The 18,898-nt window shown below is 41.9% G+C and overlaps 1 protein-coding gene across 6 annotated transcripts in view; it reads left to right on the forward strand.

Moving 5' to 3' along the window:
* Positions 1-1,108: 1,108 nt before the first annotated feature.
* The window catches only part of tbc1d22a (TBC1 domain family member 22A), a 191,005-nt gene continuing 173,215 nt past the window's right edge, over positions 1,109-18,898 (forward strand). For all 6 annotated transcript variants that reach the window (XM_033039757.1, XM_033039760.1, XM_033039759.1 and 3 more), the window contains exons 1-3: positions 1,109-1,330; positions 7,735-7,791; positions 9,533-9,867. In XM_033039757.1, the coding sequence (XP_032895648.1) occupies positions 1,269-1,330; positions 7,735-7,791; positions 9,533-9,867 (454 nt within the window). In that variant the 5' untranslated portion in view covers positions 1,109-1,268. The remainder of the gene's footprint in view (positions 1,331-7,734; positions 7,792-9,532; positions 9,868-18,898) is intronic.

Raw genomic sequence — 18,898 nt, forward strand, 5'->3', positions numbered from 1 at the left:
AAGATCTGTAAGCAGTACCTTTGACTGACATACTTTTTGGGGGCTATGCTTGCTCCATAGAACTTATTTCTTTCCGTGACCTTCCTTTCCATACCTTCCTCAACTTTCTGTTCTAGCAGCTTGTTCCTTGTACCCAACACGCTTTGCATGAAAAAGATGCCCGTCAGGTTTCTCTTAACAGGTTACTCTTTCCTGATTCCTGCCTTCTCCACATATCCCTTGATTCCGCTCGCCCTAGGAGCTGTATCTAACTCTCTTTTGAATGCATTCAGTGAATCGGCCTCCACTGCTTTCTGAGGCAGAGAATTCCACAAATTCACAACTCTGTGAAAGAGCTTTTCCTCATCTCAGTTCTAAATGGCCTACCTCTTAAACTGTGATCCCTGGTTCTGGACTCCCCCAACATCGGGAACATGTTTCCTGCATCTAGCGTGTCCAATCCTGTAATAATTTTTGTATAAGATCCCCTCTTAACCTAAATTTTAGTGAATACAAGCCCAGTCGCTCCATTCTTTCATATGACAGTGCCCTGCCATTTACTGAGGAATAAAATCCTACCCTGGTTTGACTTCTCAAAATGCAATCGGCATTAAACTCTATTTACTATTCCTCAGCCCAGTTGACCAACTGATCTTGACCAGATTTTCTTCCTCCTTGCATATATTGTCATGTCTCCACTTCATCCCTTTAGTTTCTCCATCTCAGATATATCTGCTTTCCACATCAGTGCCACGGGCATGTCTTTTTATCCCTCAACCAGGGAATTCACTCTACCAACGTTGACAGGTCTCTTAGCCATCTGCAGTTGTTCCTATTTGTTCCTTTTACCAGAATCTCAAGTAAAAACGATGAGTAATATGGGGGGATAGCCAACCCGTGGATAAACTTGACTTTTGTGAAAAGGTCAAAGAGTGGGTTGAAACATATTCTTCTTCAGACTGACCTGTAAATTCTGGACAACTTCAATGAAGCCGACGTCACTGGAGCTGACGTCACAGCCCCGGCCGCCTGCTCCCCCCCTGTGTGACGCCATCGGCCGTGGACGCGAACGTCGACGATCCGAGGCGTCTAATTGGTGCGCCGGTTGTCTGGGAAATCCAAGCCAATAGAAACGATGTTTGTTGAGGATGGAAGATGGCGCCGCGGTGGCGCTGAGTGCGGCGGCGGGACGGTGGCTGAATGCTCCCTGTCCGACACCGCTTGCTGGGTCTGCCTCGCTCCTTCCCTCCGCCGCTTGATGGCACCCGGCTCGTCCTCCCATCGCAAACATGTCGAGTGACGGCGGCAAGAAGCAGTTCTGGAAGCGGAATGTTTCCAAAGTTCCGGGCAGGTTGGTGACGCGCAGCTTCGGCGGCCGGGCCGGGGTGTGTGGTCCCGGGGCGAGTAGGGTCCAGAGGCCGGGCCGGGGTGTGTGGTCCCAGGGCGAGTGGGGTCCTGAGGCCGGGGTGTGTGGTCCCGGGGCGAGAGGGGTCCTGGGGCCGGGGTGTGTGGTCCTAGGGCCAGGCCGGGTGTGGGGTCCTAGGAGCCGGGGTGTGTGGGGGACGTGGCGAGTGCACTGGTCATGGGGCCGGGCTGGGTTGTGTGGTTCCGGGGCCGAGTCGTGGTGTGTGGGGTCCCCGGGGTCAAGTGCGGACGTCCCTGCTCCGGCCGAATCGCAGGATCGCTGATCCGATTTCCTGCCTTGAGGCTGACCGGGCGACGTCTGTGGGTGGCAGAAGTTTTGAAAATCACCAACTCGGCATTTTGAAAATGAAGGGATAATCTAGTAAAATTAGTAAACTACTTGCGAGTGTGTGCTGTGTGTTTTCCATGGCCAAAAATGAAAGACAGTTAAGCCTATTCACAGGAAACATTTTAGAAGTGAAAATTTGAATAGACTAGTAGTTTATTACTTTTTTACTCACATCTGGACTTTACCAATTGCTTGATTTATGTAGTGCTCCTTGTTTCTTTAGTTGACCAAAAGATTTAGGTTTTTAGACTACTTGAAGGTACTTTATTCTGGCCATGGCAATTGAAGGTGCGCTTGTCATTGGTGCAGAGTAACTAAAATTGTCAAGAGAAAATAATTGGGGAAGCCTGGATTTTTGTTTGGGGGATGGTGGTTCGGAGGAATATCCCAAGGATGGATTAAATCAGGAGGAAACTGCCATTGTTTTTAGCGTGAATTATACAAGGTGAAACTTTCATCAAGCTGTCATTTCTGCCAGATGGAAGAATGTAGAGCTCAATAATGGGGTGACTTGTCCAGTGAGGCTCCATGATGGAACTTGGAAATAAGAAGGGGAAACTCACTTTGAATGGACTGCGTGATACTCCCCCTGTAGTCCAGTGTAGCTTAGAGTTAGAGGAGCATGTCAACATTAGAGGAATGTATTAGCATTACAAAATAACAGGTGTTCTGTAAGCACTGATTGGGTACAGTGCCTGGGAAGTAATGCCCCTCAAATTTGATTTGGACAGGTATGTGGATACGAAAAGTTTAGAGGGAGACACAACAATGCAGATGTTGGAATCTTGCATGAAAAAACAAATTGCTGAAAGGACCCATCGGATATTATACGTTGAGGCTCTGAATAGTGTTATAAACAGGGGACCAAGTACATGGTTCCATGAAAGTCGTGGCATGGGCAGATAGGGAGATGAAGAAAATGTTTGGCTGTCTTTCCTGCATGTCAATGAGTTGTGTCACGTTACAGCTGTACAAGTCACTCTGGTCGTCCAGCAGAGGAAGACTTAAAAAAAAAACGCATCTATGTTACTGGGCTGGATGTGCTTGAGTTATGGGGGAGGGGGGCTGGATAGGCTGGGACTCTGTTTCCTAGAACATAGGAGGTTGATGGGTGATGTTTTAGATGTATTTAAAATCATGTGGGGTGAAGTTAAGATAAATGTTCAGTATTTTTCCCAGGAGAGTAGATTCTAAAACTAGACGGTATATGTTTAAAGTAAGAAAGGAAAGATTTAAAAGGGAGACATAAAATGCTGAAGTAACTTAGTGAGTCAGGCAGCATCGCTGGAGGAAGTGGAAAGGCAATGTTTCGTCCGCCCTGAATCACAAGGCTTGAATCGGCCCGTTCGCAGGACCTTTCTTCGCCCAGCGCAGCACAGCCGTGGGATTTTCCATCGCCCGACGGGTGCTTCAATATCGGGAGCCTCGAACGCCTTGAAGCAGCAGTTTGACTGCCTGACTGTGAGAGAAGGAGCAAGGAAGAGATAAGACTTTTTTTTACCTTCCATTACAATGAGGAGGTCCCTGGAGGAGAGTCACTGTGATGGATGTTTATGTTAAATTTATTTAATTGTGTTTGCTTTTTATTGTTATGACTATGGTAACGACATTTTGTTTATATATTCTTTGAATGACAAATAAATTAAATTCAATCCTCCTTCAGACTATACTCCCTACGCACTCACGAATGTAAGGCCAAATTCTGCTCTAACTCCAGGTTTGTAGTTGGCGCCCCTATAGTGGTCCCACATCGATCAACAATGAGTCGCAGTACAGGAGGAAGATGGAGAGCTTAACAGCATAGTGTCAAGACAGCAACCTTTCTCTCAATGTAGCAAAATAACAGTTAATCATCAGGAACTGTGGTGTAATACACATCCCTGTCTGTGTCAATGGTGGTGAAGTGGAGATGGTTGAGGGCATCTTCAGTTCAAGCTAACTGTAAACATTGCCAGCAATTTGACCTGGCCCTATCACATGAATGCCACAGCTAAGAAATCACTTCTGTTTCCTCACAAGGTTAACAAATTTTTTACATGTCTAATGACTCGTGCCATTTTTTTTTACAGAGGCACAATAGTAAGCCTACTTTATCTCTTTCTCCTTTCCTGAATAGTGTTGCTTTGTGATCTGTTGGACAATTTAGTGATTTTGGAAGGTCAGAACCAGTGCATTTACTATCTGAAGCCACTTCCTGCAGATCCTTTGGATGGAGGCTACTACTTGCCTTTAGTCTCATTGGTTTGCTTATACCTTTTTGAAAGTAATAGCGATTGCTCCTCATTCTCCTTTGCCTTGAGAGTTTTCAATTTTTAGTAATTCTTTTTACCTTCTATTGCAGACTAATGCTAATTATTTAACATTTCAGCCAGTTGTTTATTTTCCCATTTTAAAATTGCCTTTTTGTACTTCTCTCAAAATGTGTGTATATCTGGAGAGACCCGGACGGGATGAAATTCATGCCTAACCACTGACATGATGTCATATTCTGGAATTAACAAAAGCCTCATTTATGTTGGAGGAAGCATGTAGCTGCAGCTTAAGAATAGGATTTGAGAAACCAAGGGCTTGTGATGCAATGTGCAGCAAAGTTTTTAAAATATAAAGATTTATTGAGATATTAAATTAAGTACTAAATGTGATGAACTGGGGAACACGTCTGAGTAGAGAAGAGGTGGTGGTCTAATGGTTTATAAAATAGGGAGCAGTCCAAGAGGATGGTAAGGAGTGGGATCTGAGGGGTGAAGGCGAGAAGCATTAACTAAATGGTTAATGTAAATGGTATACTAACTATGGATGGCAAGCTGAGAGCTGTTGCTTACAATTCCTGAGCCATGTGGGAACTTAAAGGCATTTTGCAGCAAAATGTCTTTAGATAATTATTGTAGGCTCAGAGATTTTGAGCTGGAAGTTGAGGCTAATTTTCCAGAAAGCACACCCCAGAGATGGCAACTCCAGAGCAGAGGGAGTTCATGGTTCTAAATGAGTAGCCATCAGGAAGAGTATGGTATGCAGAAATTTGGGCTACTCTCAACTGGTCCTCTGCTTTGAAGAATACTGGGAGTGATGATGCAATGCTGGAGTGGAAAATCATGGTACCAATAGGAAGGGCTGCACAAGGTGCAGAGAATAGAAATAGTGTGTGACAATTTGGGGTTGGGGAAGGTGCTTTAAAAATGCTGTTTTTGATGGTTGGCCAAAATTAAGAGGCATTGCTGAATCTGATGCCAGAAAATGAAATGGGCAAGGTGTCAACAAAAAAACCCACAGGGATCAGAGTGAGTTTTGTGAACAAAGTTTAAATTAGCAACAGAGAAGAACATGGAAGAATATAGAGTAGGAGTTTTAATGATGCGAATTAGATGCAGTAGAATTAAGTCAGAAGCTGTCAGAAATAAATATAGTAGGGCCATCAAGATATTTGGGGAGAAGATGTTTTAGATGCATCACACAAGAAGCATGGAATTTGAACCTGGGCATTGATGGATGATGATTGAGGTGGAGAATATGGAAAAAACTAGGATTGTGGGTGTGTGATGCATGTTAGATGAATTGTTCATTTGAGATGGGCACGAAGTGCTGGAGTATAGGGCCTGTCCCACTTGCGTGCCCATTGAGCCACGAGGGTACCGTGAAGGTCGCGCGCGATTTCATGCGTACGCACAGCTGTCTGGAGCGCGTGACGTCCTTTGACGATGGACACAAAGCTGGACTAACTCAGCGGGACCGGCAGCATCTCTGGAGAGAAGGAATGGGTGACGTTTTGTGTCGAGACTCTTCTTCAGTCTGAAAAGAAGGGTCTCGACCCGAAACGTCACCCATTGCTTCTCTCCAGAGATGCTGCCGGTCCCGCTGAGTTACTCCAGCATTTTGTGTCCATCTTCAATTTTCTTAGCCCCGCTCTGGGAGTAGAAGTGGGGGCGGATCTGGACCGCAACAGCCGTGAGCCCCAGGCCGAGTTCGACGATAGTTTGCCTGCTTCTGCTGATGTTGAAGGTGGGACGTTGCGTCACGCCAGGGTTTTGGGCCTGTCCCACTGGCCGTCAGTTACGCGACAGGCCGTTGGCGTGCAAAGATTTTGTTCGCTAGAAACATTTCGGAGTCCCGCGCGATGTCGCGCACAACTACATACCTCTCCGCGTTTCTCAGTGGGACTGGTCCAGCGCGGCCATACGATGCCCGTGCGCCTCAACGCGACCACGAGGTCGCATAATTTGCATGCCAAGGACACGTAAGTGGGACAGGCCCTTAACTCAGCAAGTCGGGGAGCATCTCTGGAGCAGATTTTCTTTGTTTAGTTTCATTGAAAGTGAAACAATATATGCTTTGAGATTAATTAGCTTCTGGACTTTCTGGTCATTCTTGTAGAACCTGTTTAGATATTTTGTGGTAGAAAGGCCAAGGATATAAGTTGGAGTTAAGGCTATCTGCAAAGCACTGTCTAGTGAGAGTGTCCTCTGTGGGATCTATTCAACTTCCAGTATTGATTATCTTTTTAATGTATTTCTGTTGCTGCCTTTGGTTTGGGACCAGGCTGATAATGATGAAAGCATATCCAACAGTCATAATTACCTGCCATGATACACACAGTGCCCTCCATAATGTTTGGGACAAAGACTCATTTATTTATTTGCCTCGGTACACCACAATTTGAGATTTGTGTTAAAAAAAAATGACATGTGGTTAAAGTGCACATTGTCAGGGTCGCCGCGCTGGAACTCCGGTGAGCTGGGACCGGCGTTAAAAACATCGCGGAGCTGCGGGCGGCGGTGCTGAACTTTACATCGGGAGCCTGGGATCTCGCGACGAGCCTTGTCGGCTCCGGAAGCCACGGTCTCGAGTAGGGAGGCGGCCGTTCCAGGGTTCCCATGCCGCTGAGAGGACTCTCCCGACGCCGGAACATCATCACCCGGCGAGGACGGCCTGGAACATCGGGCCTCCGTAGAGGCAACTGTGGAGGCCTCAATAGGCCCGACTATGGGTGGACAGTGGGGATGGGACTGGACTTTGTGCCTTCCCCCATAATGGGAACCATTGTGGGGGGATGTTTTTATGTTAAAGCTATTTATTATTGTTATGTTTGTATTCTTTTCTATGTGCTGCATTGGCAAAAGGAATTTCACTACATCTAGGTGTATGTGACAATAAATCAACCTTTGAACCTTTGAACCTTTGAACCTAATAAAGGCCATTTTCATCTCTTGGTTATGCAGTAACATATTTTGTGTGGTGTGTCTGTCACCGTTCCCGTCGGAAACCAGCACCTCTGCGTTGCTAATGTTTTCAACGATGATGATGATGATAAAGTGAAGGAAATATTTGCATGCTTCCACACAATTTCCATTTCTTTGCTACCTGTGTTATTGGGGAAGCAACGGACTGCTTGCATTTATTTAGCATTGTTTTACTGTAATTTGTAGAACCATACCTTACAATGTGTTGGTGACGTGGAAAAAGAGACCAGGGAGAATTTAATAGTGTACTTAAATCCTGTAGTTTAGTTGCATCCATTTAAAAATTGGATTTGTTGTATTTATTATTTCTCTCATTGCCATGTGTACAGTCTACTCTGAGCTCCGTGAACAAGGAATTTCTTTGCACCATTGTGTATATGACAATAAACCAAACTGAATCTAGAAATATTTTAGAAATAAAACTGCATCATTTTATATTTTAAATTATACTAGATTGATCGCAAAATATAGACTATGAAGACTTCTGGAGAGTAAGGATAAGAGTATTGGGACATCTGATGGAAGTAGGACGAAGAAAGCTAGTTCGTGAGAATGTGAGCATTGTTTTAAGGGAGAAAATAATCCAGTATGTAATGGATGGTACATAAAATGAATTCTTTAATTGGGTTGTGAGGAAAAGAAAAACAAATGCCTATTAAGTCTACAAAAATATTGGATGAGGTAATCTAAAATGCAATTGAATAACTAGGATTGCCATTTACTGTCCTGTGACATATTTGCACTGATTCTGTCAAATTTCCTTTGCAGTATACAACATGTTTATGGAGCTCAGCATCCTCCATTGGATCCTCTGTTGCATACAAAGTAGGTGTGAATTTTAAAATACTAATATTTATAACTTAGAAATATACATATTGCAGAATGAAAGAATTGTACTGCTGGATGCGGTACAAGTAGTTTTGCTATAACATAGTTGTTGCATTTGTAAGAAAGCTCTTGTTATTAAAAAATGTTAAAGGCAAATGGGCGAGTGTGAGAGGTTGGAGAATTTCAGATTTGCTGCAGCAAAGTTATTTTTCCTGCAGGATTATCAGAAATTTCACTTTTGTAACTGCAAGCTAAAAATACTGAAGGCCGTATGTAACATTTGTTTAATCGAGTATCATTTCTTATTGACTCAATGGCAAGCATCAAAAGAAGCGACGGCTTGTTGATTTCAATGGCCTCTCTAGGTGGAAAAATAGCAGCAGTGTTCTTCGGAGATGATGGTGTTTGTTAACTGTGCTCAGGGTACATGTAAAGAAGTTTTTGTTTCCCTAAACTGTTTTAATCCATGATGACATTCTTCCTGTCAATTTCCAAAGTAACACTTTTGTAGTTCTCTAGTTCTCAATTGAAATAGTGTTATAACAGTTTGGCTCGTGTCATGCAAATGGCGTTCCCCAATTAATCCGTTGAGTTGTATCCAATTCGCGCAATAAAACGCAGCCGTACAAACGTATTTGTTACGATATTGAGTATTTTAATGTTAATAAGATAAACTGAATGTTGGAAAAACTCGGGCAACAACTTGAATGAAAAATTCTTAAGGCTTAAAGGTGTCCAGGAAATGCCCTTGGCAAGTAGGATCAAGAGGAATTTTTTTTAGTTTGGAGTTGCAGCACGGGAACAGGCCCTTCAGCCCACCAACTCTGCACCGACCAGCGATCCCCGCACACTATCACTGTCCTACACTAGGGCCAATTTTTTGCATTTATACCAAGGCAATTAATCAACAAACCTGTACGTCTTTGAAGTGTGGGCGGAAGCCGAAGTTCTTGGAGAAAACACACGAAGGTTACGGGGAGAACGTACAAACTCCATACAGTCAAGTACCCATAGCCTGGATCAAACACGGTTATTTTATTCTATCTGTTTTGCCTTCATCAGAGCAATTCCTTTGGTTTCACCCAAGTTTTGCAGCTGCCCTAACATCTGCGTTTCTCGGGTCTTATGAAGTGTCCTTCACCTGCAGCATTAGCTGTTTCTTTTACCATCTATGGTGCTTGACCTGATTAGTTTTTCCAGCATTTTTCAGTTTCTGTATTTTCTTATTCTAATCACATAAGACTGGAAGGTTAATGTGCTGATAACTGTCTCCATAAAGTCATTTAAACTTGTCCTGTTACAGACACCCTTTGTTTTACACCTCCATCCCACTGAAAACTAGTCGTGTCTCTTCCTTCTCGAGTTCTGATAAAGGTCACCAACCTGAATTTTTAACTTTTTCCTTTCCTATCTGATGTGTTGAGTTTTTCAAGCACTTTCCCTTTTTAATTTTTGATTGGGTTCCAAATACTCCAGATACGGGCATCGGAACACAGGAATGAGTCGCAACAAACCGGGGCTGAGTTGCTGAGCCGATTCTCACGCTCATTGAGGCTGCTTGAAGTCCACTCTTCCTTCATCTGCTTGATCTTCCGTTAAATGAAAATCAGTGTTTGGAAGCATGCCTAATAATTTTTCAGCACTTCTAAAAAAAGTATGGGATAACTATACATTGTCATTCTATTCCTTGAAGGTATTTTGTACCCGTATCTAAAACAATGTATTTCTTGGTCAACAGCCTGCTCAAAGCAAATTCAAAGCCTAATTCAGCTTCAATGAGGGCAAAGAAGGTTACTACGTTCCAAGAGTTTGAAAGTATTACAAGTGACGCTTGGGATGTTGGAGATGACGATGATGACCTTTTGGCTATGGCTACTCAAAATCTGAATACTGATGTTGTTATGGAAACGGCAAATAAAGTAATTCAAATACACAGCAAGTTACAGGAACAGAAGCAGCAGAACAAACCAATGGAGACATCTGGAGAACAATTGGACGATATGGAGCAAGCAGACAATAGTGTGGAAAACACAGTAAAGTCAAACAGCGGCTCTGAGTTTGATACATCAACAGGTAATTTGAATTCTTAAATGCTACTTATTCAAATTGAAGCTTTGTTAAATGGAAGGGAGAAGATTCCTTTAGGCGTTTCTCAAAAAATGCAGGTATTATTTCCTTCAGTAGCTTAGTCTATTATGTCATTAGTGGGAAAAATACACATTGAGTAGCTGAGCGCGCTGCATCGTTAACTTTTTGTCATGAGTGAATTCATTTGACTTTGAACTGTTAATTTTTGATTAGATATATTCTTTTTAAATATTAATTTAATTAGAAGCAATTGTACAAGGAGAAAGTAATCGACATAACAATTATACAATTTTCGTACAACTTCAGTTTTAACATTTTATAAACTAATAAGAAAATTGGAAAGAAGGAAAAAGAAGAAAGGAAAAAGAAAAGAAAGAATTTCGAAAAAGATACGAAAAAGAAAAAAGAAAAACCCCTGAATTAATGAAGAAGGGGGAAAAAAACCCGGAGATATATCCCACTACCCTTCCCTACGCCTGCTCACCCGACCCTAGTGTCGGTTTTGAATTTGTGTTCAGCCATTATGTTGAAGAAATTCAATGAAAGGAGACCATATTTTGGAAAATTGATCTGATTTGTCAGACAAAACAAGCCATTTTTTCTAAATGTAGCGTCTCGGTCATTTCTGTGATCCACATCTTCACTGTGGGAATTGTTATCTTTTTCCAGAATTTAAGTTTACGTTTTTTCGCAGTTATTAAACCATGGTCAAGGAAGCGTCTTTGGAATATCGTTAACTTAGGGCAGCCCTCTGACATTCCTAATATTATTAATTTTGAATCTGACTCCAATAGAATTTTGAGTGTTTTAGAAATGGTATTAAATATTCCCGTCCAGAAGTTTTGTATTTTTATACAGGATACAAAAGAATGAGTTAGGGTTGCTTCTTGGAAGTGACATTTATCAGAGAGGAGAGACAGTTGGGAAGATCTTGTTCAATTTGGTCTTTGAGTAGTATAACCTATGCAATACTTTGAATTGTATCAGGCAATGCCTGGCATTTAAAGAACAGTAATGTATGTATAGTAGGCTTTCCATATATCTTTTGAAATGGGTAAACCCAGCTCGTCCTCCCATGCTCGCTTATAAATCTCAGAAGGTGGGGTGTCAATATTTAGACGAGTGTTATAAATGTAAGATATCAACTTGTATCGACATGTCTATTTAAACAATCATCTAATATATCTGGGCCCATAAGAGGACAGTCTTGTGTATATGTTTTCACACTGATTAGATATTCTAATATTGATGTTTTGCTTGTCTCTTCTGACTCAACTTCGCATTCTTGTCAGTGTGCTTTATTGGCCATTTTGTTTGCAATAATTATCTTTAATTTGTTTTTTCCAAAATTTAAACTAATTGTTAGCCATTTAACTTTTTATATTGCAATAAAGGGAGGCTATCAATTGGGCCAGCGCTGGCGTCCAGGGACCAATTTCATTCATCTGATTGCTCCCTCCTTATGCACCATTTCTCACAACTTGTTCTTTTGAATCTTTTGATTAATTTTTTCACTTTTGTTATGACACAGAAGGAGGTAAATTTCTGCACTTCTGGTGGAGCAATCCCTAATGCACTGACAATATTGTCATTCCTATTCATTGAAAGATTGTACTGAAGTATCTAAAATTATAATTGTTAGGCAATCACATGAGTACCATTTCTTCATTCTCTTGTCACCCATTGCATGCTCAACTCCACCCTCATTTTTCTAGCACCCATATAAGCAAGAGTAATTTGTAGGAAACAATTAACTTTCCAACCAGCATGTCTCTGGGATATGGAACTGAAGCACCGAGCAGAAAGACTCACTGGAAGAGTATGCAAAATATGGGCACACAGCATCTGAGTTCAGAGTTTTTAAATGAAATCTGGTGCAAAGAGACAGTGACACTAACTGCTGTGTGACAATATAAATAGCTGGCGCAGATTAAAAGTGAGATTGCTTATAGTGTTTTTTTATGGTTAGCCATATATTGACAACAGTTTTTCATTGCCATACTACAACCATTCTGAAAATGGCTGATGTGATGTAATCCATTAGTTTTGCTCATCATCCCTCGAGCTGGTCATATCCTGCTCTCCGTAACTGCACGAATGCTATATGGAATATATCTCTTTTTTTTTTAAACAGTTCGTAGTTTACATTGATAATAAAATCTAAAAGTACCTCTAATTTTAAATTTGGGATATTTTTGACTTGTTAAATTAAACCTTTTCCCTAGCAATCAGACAATAGTGTCATAAAAGTGGATTGATTATTTACAGTGTTAAACATTCAGCACCTTGAGAATGTTTTAGTGACATGTACAGTGTCCTCCATAACGTTTGAGACAGACCCATTTATTTATTTGCCTCTGTACTACACAATTTGAGATTTGTAAAAGAAAACAAATCACATCTGGTCAAAGTGCACCTTGTCAGATTTCACCATGTAGAAATTACAGCTGTGTTTATATGCAGTTCTCCCCCCCCCCCCCCCCCCCCCCCCCCCATTTCAGGGCACCATAATGTTTGGGACACATGGCTCCACGGGTGTTTGCAATTGTTCAGGTGTGTTTAATTGCCTCCTTAATGCAGGTATAAGAGAGCTCTTAACACCTAGTCTTTCCAGCAACTTTGGAAACTTTTATTGCTGATTATCAACATGAGGACCAAAGTTGTGCCAATGAATGTCAAAGAAGCCATAATGAGAGTGAGAAACAAGAATAAAACTGAGAGACATCAGCCAAACCTTAGGCTTACCAAAATCAGCTGTTAGGAACATCATTAAGAAGAAAGAGCACTGTTGAGCTTACTAATCGCAAAGTCAGGCCAAGGAAGACCTCCACAGAAGAATTCTCTTTATAATAAATGAAAAATCCCCAAAAACCTGTCTGACAATTTTCCTGTTATTTTGTAAACACTAAGTATTCTCAATAAGAAGGTATATCAGATTAGTTATGACAAATGTTATTGCAAGAGAGCACTGGTGAGCTTACAAATTGCAAAGGAACTGGCAGGCCAAGGAAGACCTCCACAGCTGATGACCGATGAATTTTCTCTATAATAAAGAAAAATCCCCAAACGCCTGTCCGACAGATCAGAAACACTGTTCAAGAATCAGGTGTGGATTTGTCAATGACCACTGTCCGCAGAAGACTTCATGAACAGAAATACAGAGGCTACGCGGCAAGATACAAACCACTGGTTAGCTGCAAAAATCGGATGGCCAGGTTGCAGTTTGCCAAGAAATACTTAAAAGAGCAACCACAGTTCTGGAAAAAAGGTCTTGTGGACAGATGAGATTTATTTATTTGTTTATTTGTTCCGAACAAGTAAAGACATAAATAGGAATAAATAACAACAACAAAATCGAAATAGTCAAACAATTGGACATTCCAGGCAATATTTGCAAAGCAATGAAAGGCATAAAGCAAAATTTAAATGTCCAACACTTTTTCTTTACAAGCTCGAAAAGGAGTGAGAAGAAGAATAACTTATTTACTCACCCCTTCTCCCTAAACCCTTCTTCCATATTTAATAATTAATTAATTAATAATAATAATACCCCAGACAATTTTTAGAGATGCATACAAACATATATATATACATACAACTGATATACACTTACAAGTAATATGTATGAAGTAACCAAAAAAACATAAATAAATAATAAACAAAATAATAAACAAACACCAACTCCTGTTTGTCAATGGCAGATGGCACAATGGACTAAGTGTTCGGCTGGCAACCGGAAGGTAGCCGGTTCGAATCCTGCTTGGAGTGCATACTGTCGTTGTGTCCTTGGGCAAGACACTTCACCCACCTTTGCCTGTGTGTGAATGTGTGTGAGTGATTGGTGGTGGTCGGAGGGGCCGTAGGCGCAGATTGGCAGCCACGCTTCCGTCAATCTGCCCCAGGGCAGCTGTGGCTACAGAAGTAGCTTACCACCACCGAGTGTGACTGAGGAGTGAATGAATAATGCAATGTAAAGCGCCTTGAGTATTAGAAAGGCGCTATATAAATCCCATTCATTATTATCCCTGTACCTTGTGTAAAAAAGTTTTTTGTATGTCATTTTGAACTGGTTCATGTTTGGACATTGCTTTAACTCCACATTCAAACTGTTCCACAATCCTACTCATGTGAGATGAAGATGAGTGAGATGAAGAATAACTTAAATCAGAGTGGTGGCAAGAGCAAAGTATGGAGGAGAGAAGGAACTGCCCATGATCCAAAGCATCTGTGAAACACAGTGGTGGGGGTGTAATGGCCTGGGGCAATGTTCCCTCTAAGCTGTGAGCATGTGCGCACACAAGTTTTGAAACAAGCGCACAAAGGATTTTGAAATTCTGAAAAAAAATTAGAGCAGAGACTTTTTTGAATTTCAAAATCCACGGCCCGATCCGGCACCGGGGACAGCTGCATCGGCATCTGGGAAATCCGGTCCGCGGGTGTCGCATTGGTCCCCACACTTCACCTGGGGGAGGACCAGGGCCACCCTCCTCAAAGATGGCGGTGCTGCTCGCAGGAACTCAGCGGTAAATGGACGTGACTCTACCTTGGAGAGGGAGGTGGGGAGAGAGGGTGGGGGGAGGGAGGGAGGGAGGTGAGAGGGGGGGAGGGAGGTGAGAGAGGGGGAGGGAGGTGAGGGGGGGAGGGAGGTGAGAGAGGGGGAGGGAGGTGAGATGGGTGATGGGGAGAGGGGGGAGGACTTGTTAGTGTTAAAAGAAAGAACTGTTTCATTTGAAAAACAAAAGCAATCAAGAGTTTGTCATAGACACTACAATGTTACCTAAAATGTAGTAATCAATATAATCATATTGACTTATTGTACAGTTTACAAAGATCCATTTCAAATTCTGTAGCTGGCTTATTGAGTTTTTATTGAAATATGTTTTGATTCATCATGTCAAATTTAAAGGATGCAAAGGGTGTGAAGCGTGAAAGAACTGCAAGCTGGTTTCAAGTTGAATGGCTTAACGAAATAATAAAAACTGCCACACAAAGCTCACGAGGTCATATATTTGCACAAGAATTCAGTGCCCACACACATTTGTAACAGCATAAAAAAATTGCACAATACAAAATTTCTGCGCACACAAACTACTAAAAATTAGAGGGAACGTTGGCCTGCTGAATGAACTGGCTCACTTATCTTCATTGATGATACAACTGCCGATGGTAGTAGCATTATCAATTCTGAAGTGTATGGACACATCCTATCTGTTCAAGTTCAAACAAATGCCTCAAAACTCATTGGCCAGCGGTTCATTCTACAGCAAGACAATGATCCCAAACATACTGCTAAAGCAACAAAGGAGTTTTTCAATGCTAAAAATTGGTCAATTCTTGAGTGGCTAAGCCAAATCACCCGATATGAACCCAATTGAGCATGCCTTTTATATGCTGAAGAGAAAACTGAAGGAGACTAGCCCCCAAAATAAGCTAAAGATGGGTGCAGTACAGGCAGAGGAGACACCCAGCAACTGGTGATGTCCATGAATTGCATACTTCAAGCAGTCATTGCATGCAAAGGATATACAAGAAAATACTAAACATGACAATTTTCATTTACATGACATTGCTGTGTCCCCTGAAATATGGGGTGGGGGGGAAGATTGACATGAATTGTGGCAAAATACAGTAATTACTGGATTGCTTCACTGGCTTGTGCCATTGCACACAGAAACAGGATTGTGCAAATAAATTAATTGCCGAAGGGAATACTTTAGAATTCTGGAATATGGGAAGGTACATATTGGAAAGGTTGTATCTCAACAGGGTCAAAGCAAATACCTTAATGAGGATGTTCTTTAACAACTTTTGATGAGTGGTTAAACTATCACAACGGCATAATAACCTGAAATTAATTTTATAAGTATGTTTCAAAATTGGATGCAGAATATACAGTGGAGAAAAATAATTGGGCAGAGTGCAAAGAGTATAAAAAGTAGTAAAAACAGTCTGGAGAAAGAAGCAAAAACTGTTTGTGGCTCTTGAGTTTATATCAAAATATAAATAATTTCAATTAAACATTGAAACAAATTAAAATTAAAATGACTTTTGGCCGTAAATTTTTCTTCAGATGGGGGCTACCAGTTTGCTTACTGTTGCAACAGGTCCATAGCAGATGCTTTCTCCCTGGCCCTAAACCCATCTCTGGAACACCTGGGCAACAAGGACTCTTATGTTAGACTTTTACATATTCATTACAGCACTGCTTTCAACACCATAACCCCATCCACATTCATCTCCTAACTCCTGAATTTAGGAATTGGCACTCTGTTCTGCTACTGGATCCTCCACTTTCTGACCCACATCAGTAAGGATGGATGGCCTCAAAAAGGCTGCCAGCGTCATCAAGGACCCACACCATCCTGGCCACTCACTCATCTCACCGCTGCCTTCAGGTAGAAGGTACAGGAGCCTGAAATCTGCAACATCCAGGTTCAGGAATAGCTACTTCCCCACAGCCACCAGGCTATTAAACTCAACTGAAACAAAACAATGACCATTTCTAGCCCATTGCACTTTATCTGTTTATTTATGTGTGTGTGTATATATATATTCATTGGTATATGGTCACACTGATTTATTCTGTATTTTTCCCCCCTACTTTTTTTCTGTTGTGCTGAAGCAAAGCAAGCATTTCATTGTCCTATCTGGGACACATGACAATAAACTCTCTTGAATGATGACGACACAATAATCCTCCTGCATGGATGTGTTCTTAGTTCCCCCTACTACAATCCCATACATACTCATGTCTCAGTCCAAAATCTGCTCTAACTCCACCTATAAGTTTGCAGATGATACCTCTTTGGTGGACCAGAATCACGAACAATGATGTACAGGAAGGAGATAGATAACTTAATAACATGTGTTGGGGCAATAACCTCTCGCTCAATGTCAGCACAACATTATCGACTCCAGGAAGTGTGGTGGATATCATGCCCCAATCAGCATCAATGGTGTTGAAGTAGAAATAGTTGAGAGCATCAAGTTCCTTGTTTATATTATCAATGATCTGTCATGGACCAACCACATTAATGCAACAGCCTTTACTTCCTTAGGACACTGAGGAAATTCAGCATATCTCCAATGATTCTTGGAAACTTTTACAGATGCACCATTAAAAGCATAGATCTCTGATTGCATCACAGCTTGCTTTGAAAACAGCTCTGCACAAGACCACAAGAAATTGCAGTGTTGTACGTGTAGCCCAGTTGATCTCACAGACATTTCACCATTGACTCCATCTATACGTAATGCTGCCTCGGAAAAGCAGCTAACATTATCAAAGCCTTGTGCCACCTTGGTCATTCCTTCTCATGGCTCCCATCTGGCAAAAGGTACTGAAGCTTGAAAGCATATACTACCAGACCTGGAATACCGTGTACATCTCAGAAAAGATGTGGTAGTATAGGAACAAAAGTATTGGAACAAAATTGGAACTGGTTAATTGATGGAATGAGGGAATTGTCATCAATATGGGTTAAAAGATTGGGGATGTATTCTTTGATGTTTTGAGTCATTTAACAGAACATGACAAAATATAATAAGTGCAGGAGTAGGCCATTCGGCCCTTCGAGCAAGCACTGCCATTCAATGTGATCATGGCTGATCATCCACAATCAGTACCCCGTTCCTGCCATGTTGAGATGTTTTCATCAGTGAGTGAATCTTGAATTAGGGGACAGTTGCAAAATGAGAGCTGGCCATTTGAAACTAAGGTACATATAAATTTTGTCACACAGATGGAGGTGAATCTCTGCAATTCTTTGCAACAGGGTTGTGGAGGGTAGCTGATTAAAAGCATTGAGTGGAGGGAAATGCATTTTTTGAAAGATTGGGAGATTTGGCAGATGTGGCACAGAGGAAGAGTTGGAACCTGTGGAAGATCATTGATGATCATGGTGAAGATAGACACAAAGTGCTGGAGTACCGCAACAGGTCAGGCAGCATCTCTGGAGTAAAAGGATGGATGATGTTTTGGGTTGGGACTCTTTTTCAGGCTGGGATTCAACACAATGACGAAGATAGACACAAAATGCTGGAGTAACTCAGCGGGGCAGGCAGCATCTCTGCAGACAAGGAATGGGCGATGATTTGGGTCGAGACCCTTCAGACTGTAGGAGGTGGGGGGAGAGCAACGGACAATGGGGGGACAGAAGGGGGAGACGGCATGCGTTGTAACTGTCAGCGCCGTAGGTGGCTGCTATTTATATACATTGTGTATGCAAGCAAAGAATCTTGCTGTGCTTTGTCACATGTGACAATAAAGTATTCCTATTCCTATTCTTGCATAGTTGTACCGCTGTTCTGAACTTCCTGAGTTGTGTGGGGAAGTCCTCTTCTTGCGAATGAAACATAAACCAAAGGAATAGTTAGATCTCAAGCCCGGCGTTGAGCAGCCAGGTTGTTGTCTCTGCGTCAATGTCTGCCAGGCACTGAGCTCCATTTGTTGGGTGGTAGAGCGGGCACCCAGAGATGACATGGTTGGCTTCTGTTGTTCCGCTCCGCATTCACAGGCTGGGCTCTGGTGGAGTCCCCATCTCCACATGCTGGCATTGAAACACCCAACTCCAGTACCAAGTCTGTTGAGCTTCACCCATGCTCCTCTGTGGAGCAAAGCCAAGTGACAGCTGACTTTAAGTTAGAACGGACAGTTTTTCCCATCACCCCCACACTTTAAACTGGTTAAAGTCAACTGCCATTTCCCTGTCAACTTAGGAGCATTAAATGAGAGTTTGTTTTTGTCAAAATATATCTGGTTAGGTGTAATTAAACATTATAATATACCACTTTTGTACGTCTTCCAAATGGGACTAGTAAAGTAACAGAAGCTGCGTTTGAGAGGTTATGTGATTAATAGTGAAATTCTTTGACCTTGCAGTTTCCTGGTCTATGAATCCAATATTGTACTTTTAACAAATGATGGGTTGCTATTCTTTGGGTATATGTCTTTGCAGTGGTGTAAGAGCTTGAGGACAGATGTCAGTGTACAAATGGCATGGCAGTTTGTGAAAGG

This window comes from Amblyraja radiata, chromosome 21, assembly GCF_010909765.2.
Source record: "Amblyraja radiata isolate CabotCenter1 chromosome 21, sAmbRad1.1.pri, whole genome shotgun sequence".
NCBI classification, from domain to species: Eukaryota; Metazoa; Chordata; class Chondrichthyes; order Rajiformes; family Rajidae; genus Amblyraja; species Amblyraja radiata.